Consider the following 13,418-nt stretch of genomic DNA (forward strand, 5'->3'; position numbering starts at 1 on the left):
GTCATAGAGTCAGAGCGTCATAGAGTCAGAGCGTCATAGAGTCAGAGCGTCATAGAGTCAGAGCGTCATAGAGTCAGAGCGTCATAGCGTCAGAGCGTCATAGAGTCAGAGCGTCATAGTCATAGAATCTTAGAATCATAGAATCATAGAATCAGAATCATAGCGTCATAGTATCTTAGAGTCATAGTGATAGCATCATAGTGTGATAAAGCATGGAAACAGGCCCTTTGGCCCAACTTGCCCACCCCAGCCAACATGTCCCAGCTAAACTAATCCCACCTGCCCGTGTTTAGCCCATATCCCTCCAAACTTGTCCTTTCCATGTACCTGTCTAACTGCTTCTTAAACATTGGGGGTAGTCCCAGCCTCAACTACCTCCTCAGGCAGCTTGTTCCATACCCACCCCAACCTTTGTGCGAAAAGTTACCCTTTAGATTCCTATTAAATCTTTTCCCATTCACCTTAAATCTATGTCCTTTGGTCTTTGATTCACCTACTCTGGGCAAGAGACTCTGTGCATCTACCTGATCAATTCCTCTCATGATTTTATACACCTCTATAGGAGGCAATCGTTTCGCTGAACACCTCCGCTCAGTCTGACTCAACCAACCTGATCTCCCGGTGGCTCAGCACTTCAACTCCCCCTCCCATTCCCAATCTGACCTTTCTGTCCTGGGCCTCCTCCATTGTCAGAGTGAGGCCCAGTGCAAATTGGAGGAACAGCCAACTTCCCCTCTCTATCCTCCCCCTTCCCAGTTCTCCCACCATTCTTCCTGTCTCCGACTACATCCTATCTTTGTCCTGCCCCCTCCCCTGACATCAGTCTGAAAAAGGGTCTCGACCCAAAACGTTACCCATTCCTTCTCTCCCGAGATGCTGCCTGACCCGCTGAGTACCTCCAGCATTCTGTGTCTACCTTCGATTTAAACCAGCATCTGCAGTTTATTTTCCTATTAATTTCAACTGTTGTAATAAATGTTGCCCGTGGAGAGAATGAATGATGTTTTATATTTTAACTAGGGCATGATATTTTTACATGATAGTCCAATGAAGTCTCATGGTAACCTCAAGCCTAAAACCTGTCTAATAGACAGCCGAATGCAAGTAAAGCTATCAGGATTTGGACTCTGGGAGGTCCAATATGAAGCCAAAAGGAAATTAATCTTTGCTGAAGATATGGATTACACAGGTACTTCAAATAGCTCTAGAGTATCTTAGAAAGCAATTAAGAATTTACAGTTTGTTCTCACATGCATCCCATTTATCTTCTGGCAGATCTATACTGGTCTGCCCCTGAACTATTACGACTTGAGGAATGCCCATACAGAGGGACCCAGAAAGGGGATGTATACAGTTTTGCCATCATTACTAAAGAATTGATTTATCATGGGGACATGGGTCCCTTCCATGATGTTCAGATGGAGCCAAAAGGTAAAATAGATCATTTATATTTACTGGTATTTATCACCATGAATTTTATTGTGCTATTTTTCATTTAACATACAACTATCTAGATTTGCAAGATCAAACATTATGTCATTGCTTAGAATCTATTTTTGCATCTTTGTCCTTTATAGTTTGAGATCAACTCCATTGCTAAAGGTTATAGAGCCATAGAGCCCCAGAGAAATACAACAGGGAAACAGCCCTACCACCCACCACGCCTACACCGACCATCAAGCCCACACTGACCATCAAGCCCACACCGACCATCAAGCCCACACCGACCATCAAGCCCACACCGACCGTCAAGCCCACACCGACCGTCAAGTCCACACCGACCGTCAAGTCCACACCGACCGTCAAGTCCACACTGACCATCAAGCCCACACCGACCATCAAGTCCACACCGACCGTCAAGCCCACACCGCCCATCAAGCCCACACCGACCGTCAAGTCCACACCGACCGTCAAGTCCACACTGACCATCAAGCCCACACCGACCGTCAAGCCCACACCAACCATCAAGCCCACACCGACCGTCAAGCCCACACCGACCGTCAAGCCCACACTGACAATCAAGTCCACACCGCCCATCAACTACTTATTTATGTAATCCTCCATTCATCCCATTTTCTCTACATTCTATCAATTTCTCCCACATTCCAACTCTCGTCTACACACATTGGCAGAGGCCAATTAACCTACCAACTCACCCATCTTTGGGATGTGGGATGAAACCAAAACACCCAAAGAAAACCCAAGTGGTCACAGCGAGGAGAAAACTCCAGAAAGCTGTTAAAATGTTCTACTTTTCTTCACATTACTTTCAGATCTTTTGAGCAGGCACTACCAAGCTTAGTGTTCTACCTAGGATCATAAAGTCATCAGACCATAAGTGATCAGAGCAGAACTTGGCCATTCGGCCCATCAAGTCTACTCCGCCATTCAATCATGTTGATCTATCTCTCCCTCCTAACCCCAATTTCCTGCCTTCTCTCCATAACCCCTGACACCCTTACTAATCATAGTATGTAATACGTAGTATGCAATACTCATAACCATAATCTCTCTAATCATAGGGTAACACAGTGCAGAAGCATGTTCTTCAGCCCACCAAGTCTGCCAAGACCATCAAGCACCAATTTGCATCAATTTTATTCTAATCCTATTTTATTTCACCCACATTCTCAGCATCTGCCCTCAGCTTCCACCACTCACCTACATTGGGGAGGTTAACCGTAGCCCATTAACCTCCCAAGCATGTGGCGTGGAAGAAAAATGGAGCCCCTGGGGCAAAACCCACAGGGAAACAGCACCTACGGAGCAATAGTAAGCAAATAGGAGTCTGATAGCAGGAAAAAGAACAAAATATTCAACAACAAGACATCTGAATTCAAACCAGAAAATGCTGAACAAAATCAATAGGTTGGGCTGAGGAGGGAGAGACTCAACACTTAATGGCAATAACCTGTAAATGTTTAATCGGTTAACTAGACTTTAATTTGCACAAAACATTATTCCCTTTATCATGTACCTGTACATTGTGGACGGCTAGGTTGTACACCAATCAAACATGTGTAGTCTTTACACTGACTGGTTAGCACACAATAAAAAGCGTTTTATTGTACCACAGTACTCGTGACAAAAAAGTAAAATATAATAAATCTTGGAGATATAACAGCAATGTTATCACCCTCTTTCATCGAGCTTTGTCAACTCCTATCGCCACTTAATCTCTGCCATCTTCTCAGTCCTTCCATTTTCTTCTCGCCTCTTGTCATTTTTCTCTACATCTTAAAACCTGTTAACCTCAATATTCTTTTCTGGTGCAATGCCACCTCTGGTTCAGGTAATGTCAATGAAACATGTTAAAGAGTTTTAAGAAAAAGCCTATCATAATTATCACGTTATTTTGCTGTTCGTTTTATTGTACTTAGAAATTATTCGTAGACTCATAAACCCTATAATGGTGCTGAGACCCACCCTGACAGCTGAGAAGTGCACGGAACAGATTGCCTCTCTGATGAAATCCTGTTGGGATGAATGTGCTGACAAAAGACCAAACTTTCACTCAATCAAACATACACTGCGAAAGGACAATCCTGAAGGGTGAGTCTTAAAAGATGCACCACTTGGCACTGATGGAAGCTTCTCTGGCCCTTAGTATTGACCTGCACAATAGCTAGTTAGGAGTTCACAACGACTCTGATAGAATCAGTGCTTCCTAATATCAGTGGGGCAGCTATTTCTTAGAGACACCAGAGACTGAGGGTGGAGTATGGGGCGAAAAGCAAACTGCTTAATGATGCAACAGTTTAAGAATAAGGGGTAGGCCATTTAGAACGGAGATGAGGAAAAACTTTTTCAGTCAAAGAGTTGTGAATCTGTGGAATTCGCTGCCTCAGAAGGCAGTGGAGGCCAATTCTCTGAATACATTCAAGAGAGAGCTAGATAGAGCTCATAAGGATAGTGGAGTCAGGGGGTATGGGGAGAAGGCAGGAACGGGGTACTGATTGAGAATGATCAGCCATGATCACATTGAATGGCGGTATTGGCTCAAAGGGCCGAATGGCCTCCTCCTGCACCTATTGTCTATTATCTATTGTCTATTGCAACAATTCAGGCAGCATCTGTGGAGGCAAATAGACATTTATGGGTTACCAGAAATCAGACAATTCAATATCCATGCCTTTAGGTTGTAGACTGTCCAGGTGCAATATGCTGTGCTATTCTTAACATAACCCGCTCACCCTCTGCCCCTTTCTCGCTCCTTCTGATCTGCCCAGGCTCTCTCACGCCACCACTTCTTTCCAACATTCTCGTCCATAATCACCTATCACCCAGTTTGCTTCACCTCTCCCCATCAACCCCCTCTGCTCATTACCCGCACACTCCGCACACTCCTCCCACTGAGGCCCCACACCTCTCCCTCCACTGTAACCATCTGCCCACTGCCCCTCCCTTCTTTGGTTCTAACTTCCTTTCTAATCAGATTCCACAGCCTTTTGTTGCCTCCACTTATCACCTCCCAGCCTCTGTCGCCATCTCCTGTTCTCTCTCCGTCTGACTCCATTTGCCAATGAACCCCTCCTTAACTGGATCCACCTATTGTTTGTAAGCTCTTGCCCCACCCCTCCCCTTTACCTCTTTGTATCACCTCTCTCTCCTCTATTCTTTCAGTCCAGCTGAAAGGTCTCGATCCAAAATGCCGACTTTCCATTTCCCTCCAGAGACACTGCCCAACCTGCTGAATTTTGCCAGCAGTTTGTTTTTTGCAGCTGTTTTTAAGAACTGTCGTCACTTTATTGTCCAAAGGAAGACATTTTTGTGGTGCCGTTCATTTCTCACAGATCTCTGTAATGTACTGTCTAAAACAATCGATGAATGGTGTCAATAGTAAATAATAGTCTCAGTTCTGATAAACGACATGAAACCTCTCTTTCTGCAATACCTTCTCTAAATATACCAGCAAGGAAATCTGTGTGTTGATCTGCTGACTGCAAACAAAGTCCCCTTTTGAAGAACAAGAACATGCAAAAGTTGCCCTTCTTTGCAGTGATATATTGAATGCACATATTCAGATATCAGGGAGCATCCCCATATCAAGGAATTGCATCCTTTGATTCCTGCCCTCGGTTTCTGCTTTAATGCAAAAGAAACATGGGCTTGCATAATATTATTATTGGTGCCATTCTTTAGGCCGATCGTGGAAGGTCTCTACCTGGCAACTTGTTCCCCTTCTCCAGGGTCAGCCCCTCTCCAAGAAAGCAGCCTCACCTTGCGAACATTTTTTTTCCCCTTCTTTAACTTCTGTATTCCAAAATATTTAGTATTTTCTATTTTTGTAACTACCTTTTATGAGATTTACAGCTGAAAGACTGTGAGGCCTTGTCCACACATCTAAAGTCGTTCCCATTGCTCTCAGCTTGAGGTAATCCTTGCCGCTAATGAACTGGCAACGTTTGCCAGCATGCGATCAATTGACTGTCGCAGTTATGTTTCAATTCAGTGTGAAGTGCAAAACCAAGCTAAGTGAGTTTTGGGAATGGCTGTTCTTCTGAGCTATAGGGAGAGGTTGAGGGGGTGATCTTATAGAGGTGAATAAGATCATGAGAGGAGTAGATAGGGAAATCAAGAACCAGAGGCCATAGGTTTAAGGTGATGGGAGCAAGATTTAATAGCAACTTGAGGGACAACGTTTCTACACAAAGGGTGGTAGGGATATGGAACAAGCTGCTGGAGGAGGTGGTTGAGGCAGGTAGTATCACAGTGTTTAAAAAAACTTCACAGGTACAGGGTACGATAGGGTAGGTTTAGAAGGCCAAACGCAGGAAGTTGGGACTAATGTAGATGGGGCATTGGTCGGCATGGGCAAGTGGATCGAAAAGGATTGTTTCCACACTGTATGGTTAGATATGTCTCTTGATCTTTATAGTGAAGTGAGCATTCTAGATGCTATGGTGGATAAACTGGAAAAATATGCAAATCACTTGGAAGAGGTGGTTGAAGAAAGGACTCGTCAACTCACACAGGAGAAGGCGAGAATTGACCAGCTCCTGATCAACCTGTTGCCAAGGTACTGCCTTCTTGACTTTCCGATAGGGAAACTCACAAAGTTAAACTTATACCATTCTTATTTGAAGTCTGTAAATGAACTATTCTAAATATAAGTAGGACTGTGAATAAATATGTACTGGAAGACTACACTATCATGAAACGTTGGATCTTTATGAAACACAATGTACAATCCTTTCATGACCACATTGAACATACTGAGATTGAACCACCCAGTTCCGACTCTGGCAGGTCACTTGTAAGTGGGGAGACAAGAGCCCAGAGTCAAATGTGTTTAATTGACATTTGCAACAGGACCAGAACAATGAAATTCTTACTTGCTGCAGCTTAGCAGGCACGTTAAACGCAATACTACAACATGATGGTGCAAGCTTTAGCCCATAGTGTGACCTTAGTGCAAAGTCCACATTTCGGTGCTGAGGTAAGGTTGTGGTTAAGGTTGTGCAGGTGGTTCATGAGCCAGATGGTTGGTGGGAAGAAGCTGCTCTTGAAACTGTTGGTAATGGTTCTCAAGTTCCTGTACCTACTTCCCAGGAGTAGCAACAAGATAATAAGATGGCCAGAACAGTGTGGGTTTTTGATGACGTTAGCTGTTTTCTCGAGATAGTGCTTCCTGTAGATTCTTTGCTTGTTGGGGAGGTCAATGCGCGTGATGGACCCGGCAATTTCCACCATTATCTGCAGCCTCCTTTGTTCTTGAGCATTCAAGTTACTGAACCAGGCCATGATGCAGCCACTCAATATGTTCTCCATTGTACATCTGTGGAAGTTCGATAAAGTATTTGGTGGCATGCCAAATATAAAAAATATTAAGCAAAATTCCCAGTTTAGTACATTACACATTAACATCTGCATTAATACCTTTTGTTAGAGTGGCCGTAACCCTGAAGATCACAGGGGCTGCACAGTGGTGCAGTGGTAGAACTGCTGCCTTATAGCACCAGACACCCGGATTCAATCCTGACTATGGATGCTGTCTGTGCGGAGTTTGTGTGTTCTCCTTGTGACCACATTGGTTTTCTCCACGTGCTCTAGTTTCCCCCCCACACTCCAAAGACGTGCAGATTTGTAAGTCAATTGGCTTCGGTAAAATTGTAAATTGTCACTAGTGTGTAGGATAGAACTAGTGTATGGGGTGATTGCTGGCCGGTGCTGACCCAGTGGGCCGAAGGGCCTGTTTCTGTGCGGTGTCTCTAAAGTCTAAATCAGCTTTTTAATCTTTCAGGTCAATCACTTAGCCTAATTTCTGTACACGGTGAAGCGGTCAGCTGGTGATGCCATGGATGATGCTAACCATTTTATTTACCAACAGTTTCATTGCCGAGCAACTCATTCAGGGAAAGGCTGTGGAGCCAGAATTCTTTGAATCGGTAACCATCTTCTTCTCAGACATCGTTGGCTTCACAAAGCTTTGTTCCATCAGCTCACCTCTGCAGGTAGTGGATATGCTCAATGACCTGTACAGCTTATTTGATGAAATTCTCAAGTTTTATGACGTATATAAGGTAAGACTGGATATTGAAAGAACAAGTTAAATCAAGTTGCACATAGCCATTGTAATTGCACTTCAAATGCTTAAAATCTGTATTAATTTTTTTAAATATGTTTGAAATCACCCCCCACGTCGTATGGTGGTTGCATTCAGTCTATTGATACTAACTAATATCCTACTCCTCAAATCATCAAATGATGATACTACAACAAATCATCCGCCAACATTTTCGTCACCTACAACGGGACCCCACCACTGGCCATATCTTCCCATCCCCTCCCCTTTCTGCATTCCGCAGAGACCGTTCCCTCCGTAACTCCCTGGTCCACTCGTCCCTTCCTACCCAAACCACCCCATCCCCGGGCACTTTCCCCTGCAACCACACGAGATGCAACACCTGTCCCTTTACCTCCCCGCTCAACTCCATCCAAGGACCCAAACAGTATTTCCAGGTGAGACAGAGGTTTACCTGCACCTCCTCCAACCTCATCTATTGCATCCGCTGCTCCAGATGTCAACTTCTTTACATCAGCAAAACCAAATGCAGCTTTGGCGATCGCTTCGCTCAACACCTGCGCTCGGTCCGTGTTAACCAATCTGATCTCCCGGTGGCTGAGCACTTCAACTCTCCCTCCCATTCCCAGTCTAACCTTTCTGTCATGGGCCTCCTCAAGTTCCATAGTGAGTCCCACCGAAAATTGGAGGAACAGCACCTCATATTTCGCTTGGGCAGCTTGCAGCCCAGTGGTATGAACATTGACTTCTCCAACTTTAGATAGTTCCTCTGTCCCTCTCTTCCCCTCCCCCTTCCCAGATCTCCCACTGTCTTCCTCTTTCCACCTATATCCTTCCTTTGTCCCACCCCCCCTGACATCAGTCTGAAGAAGGGTCTCAACCCGAAACGTTGCCCATTCCTTCTCTCCTGAGATGCTGCCTGACCTGCTGAGTTACTCCAGCATTTTGTGAATAAATACCTTCGATTTGTACCAGCATCTGCAGTAATTTTCTTACAATATCCTACTCCTCAATCAGATTTATATGCTTTAGCCTTCAATAAATTCAGCTTCTTCATGCTCAAATAGAGACATAGAGTCATATAGCACAGAAACAAGCCTTTCAGCCAAACGTGTCCATGCCGATCAAGATGCCCCATCGGTTAGTCCAATTGACCCGCATTTGACCCATATTCCTCAAATCTTTCCTATCTATGCACCTATCCAAATATGTTAAAATGTTGTTACTGCCCCAACCATCTCCTCTGGCAGCTCTTTCCATATACTCAACACCCTCTGTGAGAAAACGGTGTCCAGTAAATCTTACCCCTCTCCACTTTTACCTATGCCCTCTAGTTCTTGATTAACCTACCCTGGGAAAGAGACTGTGCTTTCACTCTGTCTATTCCCCTCATGATTTTATACATCTCCATGAGGTCACCCCTCAGCCACCTGCACTCCAAAGAGTAAGGTCCGAGCCTGCACAGCCTTACTCCACGGTTCAGGACCTCATGTCCTGGCAATACTCTTGTAAATTTTCTCTATACCTTTCAAGCTAAATGGCATCTTTTCTATAGCTGGAAGTGACTAAGACTGAGCACAGTACTCCAAGAACGGTTTCATCAACATCTGTATGATGGGTACTTAGAGTCATAGTGTCATATAGTGTGGAAACAGGCCCGTCGGCCCAACTTGCCCACACCGACCAACATGTCCCATTTACACTAGTCCTACCTGCCTGCATTTGGCCCACATCCCTATAAACCTGTCCTATCCAGGTACCGTTCAAATGTTTCTTCAACATTGCAATAGTACCTGCCTCAACCACCTCCTCTGGCAACTTTACTGAGAGAGTTTGTCCATTGCTTATTGTGATGGTGGGCTGCCTCCTTGAGCCCCCAGGACCACATGATGAAGATAGTCCATGGAGTTGCTGGGAAATGAAGTCCAGGATGTCAAACCAATAATTTTTATTGAAAAAAATGTCCCACCTGGATTGGGATATTAAATGCTAACATAGTTACATCCAAGGCTGGTGCAACTGTTCCTATCATTTAACTCTTCCTCATATTGGCAGTGAATTGTTATTGAAATTGAATAAAATATCCAGAGCAATGGCACATTTAGCAAGTTCAAACAGTATACAATATGGTGAATGGCAGTGTAATGATACTTGTACACAGATAACCCTCATTATAATGGACCATATAATGATGTCCGTTATAGCCGATTGTCCGCTGTAACCAAGTAAGAGATTCGCTCCAACCACCCAGCAAGCAAAGAGATTTTCTCAAATACAAAATTCTTTTTAACAGCTAAAACATGTATTTTTGTTATTGCAAACTAAAAATACTAAAGGCTGCTTGTGCATTGTTTAATAGAGCATCATTGCACAAGTGTTGATCGAAACAATTGCTTGTCAAATTCAATGGCCTCCCGCAGTGTTTTCCGAGCTGCCTGTGTTCTTAAAGAGGCAGTGGTGTCTGATTACTGTGGGGATACTGTCCATTATAACCAGTCCATTATAAAGAGGGCCGTAATAACAAGAGTAGACTGTGTTGTCCCAAGCCTGATACCTATTTCTTTGGCAAAATACAAATCCAATGCAAAAAGAAAATTGTTGGTTTGTTGCCTGCTCACTTTGGTTAGTTTTAAATGTTTGTTCAGTTTTTTTATTTCCTCTCTTATTTGACCATAGGTTGAAACAATAGGAGATGCCTACATGGTAGCAAGTGGACTTCCAATTCGCAATGGAATGCAACACGCTGGGGAAATTGCCACAATGTCTTTGCATTTTCTCAGCTCCATTGCAGCCTTTAAGATAAGACACATAAAAAATGTACAACTGCAACTTCGCATCGGTCTCAATACAGGTAACACAAATGTACTGTCCTTTTTATGAGGGTGGGGGGGGGGGGGGGGGTTGGAGTATCCTGTTCCAGCTCTAAGATCTTGCAAAATGTCAATCAAGTATCACAAGTGACAACAATGGTTTGGGCCTAAAATAGTTGCTGTATCAGTAGAGTTGTATTCTGGGACACAACCATGAATCCAGAGGTTGTGGAGGAAGGGCTGACAATTAGCTTTAAGAGATAAAGCTTGGAAACGGGCCTTTCGGCCCCCCGATTGCATGCTGACCAGCAACTGGGAAATTCTTGCCGAATCGAGCGTGAGTGTTCAGGGAAAGGGTCGCCGAGTCTACACATAGACCCACCTGTACAGGAGGCCACATCGGGAACAGCCGATGAGGTTAGAGGAGGTGCATGTGAACCTCTGTCTCACCTGGAAGGACTGCCAGGGACCCTGGATGGAGTCAAAGGAGGCGGTATAAGGACATGTACATTGGCGAGATAAAGCATAGACTTGCTGACCATTTTGCTTAACACGTACGCTCGATGCACAAGGCCTCCTGGATCTCCGGGTTGCTAACTATTTTAACTCCCCTTCCCATTGCCATACTGACCTTTCTGTCCTGGGCTTCCTCCATTGCCACATGCAAATTGGAGGTACAGCACCTAATTTTTCACTTGAGTTATAAACCCAGTGGTATTAATATTGAATTCTCCAATATTGTGTGCTAACCACAGAAGCAGATCTACAATCACAAATTACAATCGCTCCATGCTCTTAACCTCTACACTGTAAATGGCTCGATTGTAATCATGGATTGTCTTTCCACTGACTGGATAGCACGCAACAAAAGCTTTTCATTGTACCTCGGTACATGTGACAATAAAGTAAACTGAACTGAACTGGGGTGGAGGAGAGGGGTGGTGATGGGTTTGAAGGACCTTGATTACAAATATTAAGTTACATGTTCATTTGCTTCTGTAGGCCCGGTAGTTGCTGGCGTGGTTGGAGTAATTATGCCCAGATACTGTCTCTTTGGAGACACTGTCAATGTAGCTTCAAGGATGGAAAGCAGCAGTTTACGTAAGTATTCCGTTTTTTTCACCTTAATAAATACAGATAATGCTCAATTTGCCAGCCGCATCCCGGGGAAAGAGAAAGACAATGAATGTTTCAAATCCATAACGTTTCATCAAACCATTAGAAACAAAACAGGTTTTAAGGTGGAAAGAAAGAGGGATGGGGGAGGAAAGAACAAAAACAAATCTCTGCGCGAGGGCGAAAAACAGGAGGTGCTAAACGACATCAGTGCACAGTGGCAGCAATGTTAATCAGACAAGTAATAGAGCTAAGGATAAGTTGGGAACCGAAGAATCAATGTCTGAAATTGCTGAACTCAATATTAAATCCCAAAGAGTGTAAGGTGCCAGCTAAAAGAATATCGGCTGCCTGTGTTTAAACTAATATTCCCAGGAGGAGTGAGGAAGACTGAGGTTAGGAAGATGGAAGAGGTGGTGAGAATCTTAAGTCATACTTGTGGATTGAGCAGAGATATTCAGCAAAGCAACAACACATTTTACATTTATCTCCTCGATGTGGAAGACACAATGCCTTAAGCAACGTGCAGGATACTAAAATGAAAGGAGGGTAACTTAATAGCTGTTTCACCTGGCAAAAGTATCAAAGGTTCCAATTTCCAAAATATTTTGCTGTTTTTAATACCTTTTTGTTAATATTCATTGCAAGCTTGGCTTTCCCGAATGACCGTGCAGTGTGCACAGAATTGTATACTCTGCTCATTCTGTTTTTTACACATTAATGTAAATGTGGAATACTTCATGCAGAACAAATGCAATAAACTTAGTGTTATCTTTGCCTTGGTCGGACACACACTGACAACTAACTGGAGGTTCCACGGAGAACTGTGTACTAGGTGCAGTGCCTAGTACATTATCTCCTGGACCTCTGCTTACGCCCACTGCAGCACGGAAGTTGGGAAGTTACCAAACGGTAGATGCAGGCAATCAGATCTCCCGCTCAGCCCCTTGCACTTATCATGGGTTTCAGACCCACAGAGGTCAGGCGCACTTCGTATCTGGCCCCTCACATCAAGCTGGCTGTAACTGGCCTAAACAGCACATTCCCATTCATTTGAATGGCATTGCTAATCTTCATTTGATAGTTTAGTTATATATTTTTTGTTTATTTGTCCTTTGTTTTGTTGTATATTTATTTACCTTATTTTCACATGTCATTAAATGAATTTGGCGTTTTTAACTCTATTATTTTTAAGGTGTTTGTCAAAGATATTTGGAAATAGCGGTGAAGGCCTTTGACAGCACTAGCTGTCAGAAAGTAATTGTGACAGTCCAGGGAAGTCCTGCAACCACCGTCTAATCGTTATCTACTGTGTGCTGCTGAAGGCTTGTGTAGGCGAGGTTGTCACTGCATTCAGACATGGGCAGCAATGGGAGAGTGTGGGGACCAACCATGAGGCATTAGCTGGGATCAAAGTAATTCAGGCCAATATTTGGGAAAGGATTTGCTCAGTAACCAACTGAAGCACTGCAACAATATATAACACATATAGAATAGTAATCAACCTTTAGCCATTGTGTGGTCAATGGAAATTACTTCCTTTAAAGCTTTAAATTTCAAGTCTGAGATTTTGAGCACCTGCCCTTTTAACCAACTTTTGCCTTCATCAGTTGCACTAAGGCAGCAGTAAGAAGCAGTCTACACTTGTGCTTCAGCACTTCTTATGGGGAACGTCTTTGAAATGTTTGTGTACAAATTCACTATTTTATCAGCATGCAATTTGTGTTTAAGTGGTGCCTCTAATAAAGAAAAAAAATCACAGTTCATAGAAATTTACACAGCCATTCTAGTGCAAAGAATGTGATTATGGATAACTAGGTACAGTTCATACCTGTATGTTTAGGTTTAGGTCTATTATTGTCATGTGTACTGTGGTGGGAGTGAAAAGTGTACTATTCAATCAAATCAGATCTGAATGTATCTATTTTTAACATAAATGGAGATGTGGAATCCTTCATGCATTACAT

General features: G+C 43.6%; 1 protein-coding gene across 1 annotated transcript in view; it reads left to right on the forward strand.

The window, feature by feature from the left end:
- gucy2g (guanylate cyclase 2g) overlaps positions 1-13,418 on the forward strand; it is a 59,773-nt gene that overhangs the window by 42,543 nt on the left and 3,812 nt on the right. Inside the window, exons 15-21 of the mRNA XM_078412724.1 lie at positions 1,021-1,189; positions 1,276-1,431; positions 3,381-3,552; positions 5,879-6,019; positions 7,331-7,523; positions 10,202-10,376; positions 11,338-11,436. Of these exons, the coding sequence (XP_078268850.1) occupies positions 1,021-1,189; positions 1,276-1,431; positions 3,381-3,552; positions 5,879-6,019; positions 7,331-7,523; positions 10,202-10,376; positions 11,338-11,436 (1,105 nt within the window). The remainder of the gene's footprint in view (positions 1-1,020; positions 1,190-1,275; positions 1,432-3,380; positions 3,553-5,878; positions 6,020-7,330; positions 7,524-10,201; positions 10,377-11,337; positions 11,437-13,418) is intronic.

This window comes from Rhinoraja longicauda, chromosome 16, assembly GCF_053455715.1.
Source record: "Rhinoraja longicauda isolate Sanriku21f chromosome 16, sRhiLon1.1, whole genome shotgun sequence".
Lineage (NCBI taxonomy): Eukaryota > Metazoa > Chordata > Chondrichthyes > Rajiformes > Arhynchobatidae > Rhinoraja > Rhinoraja longicauda.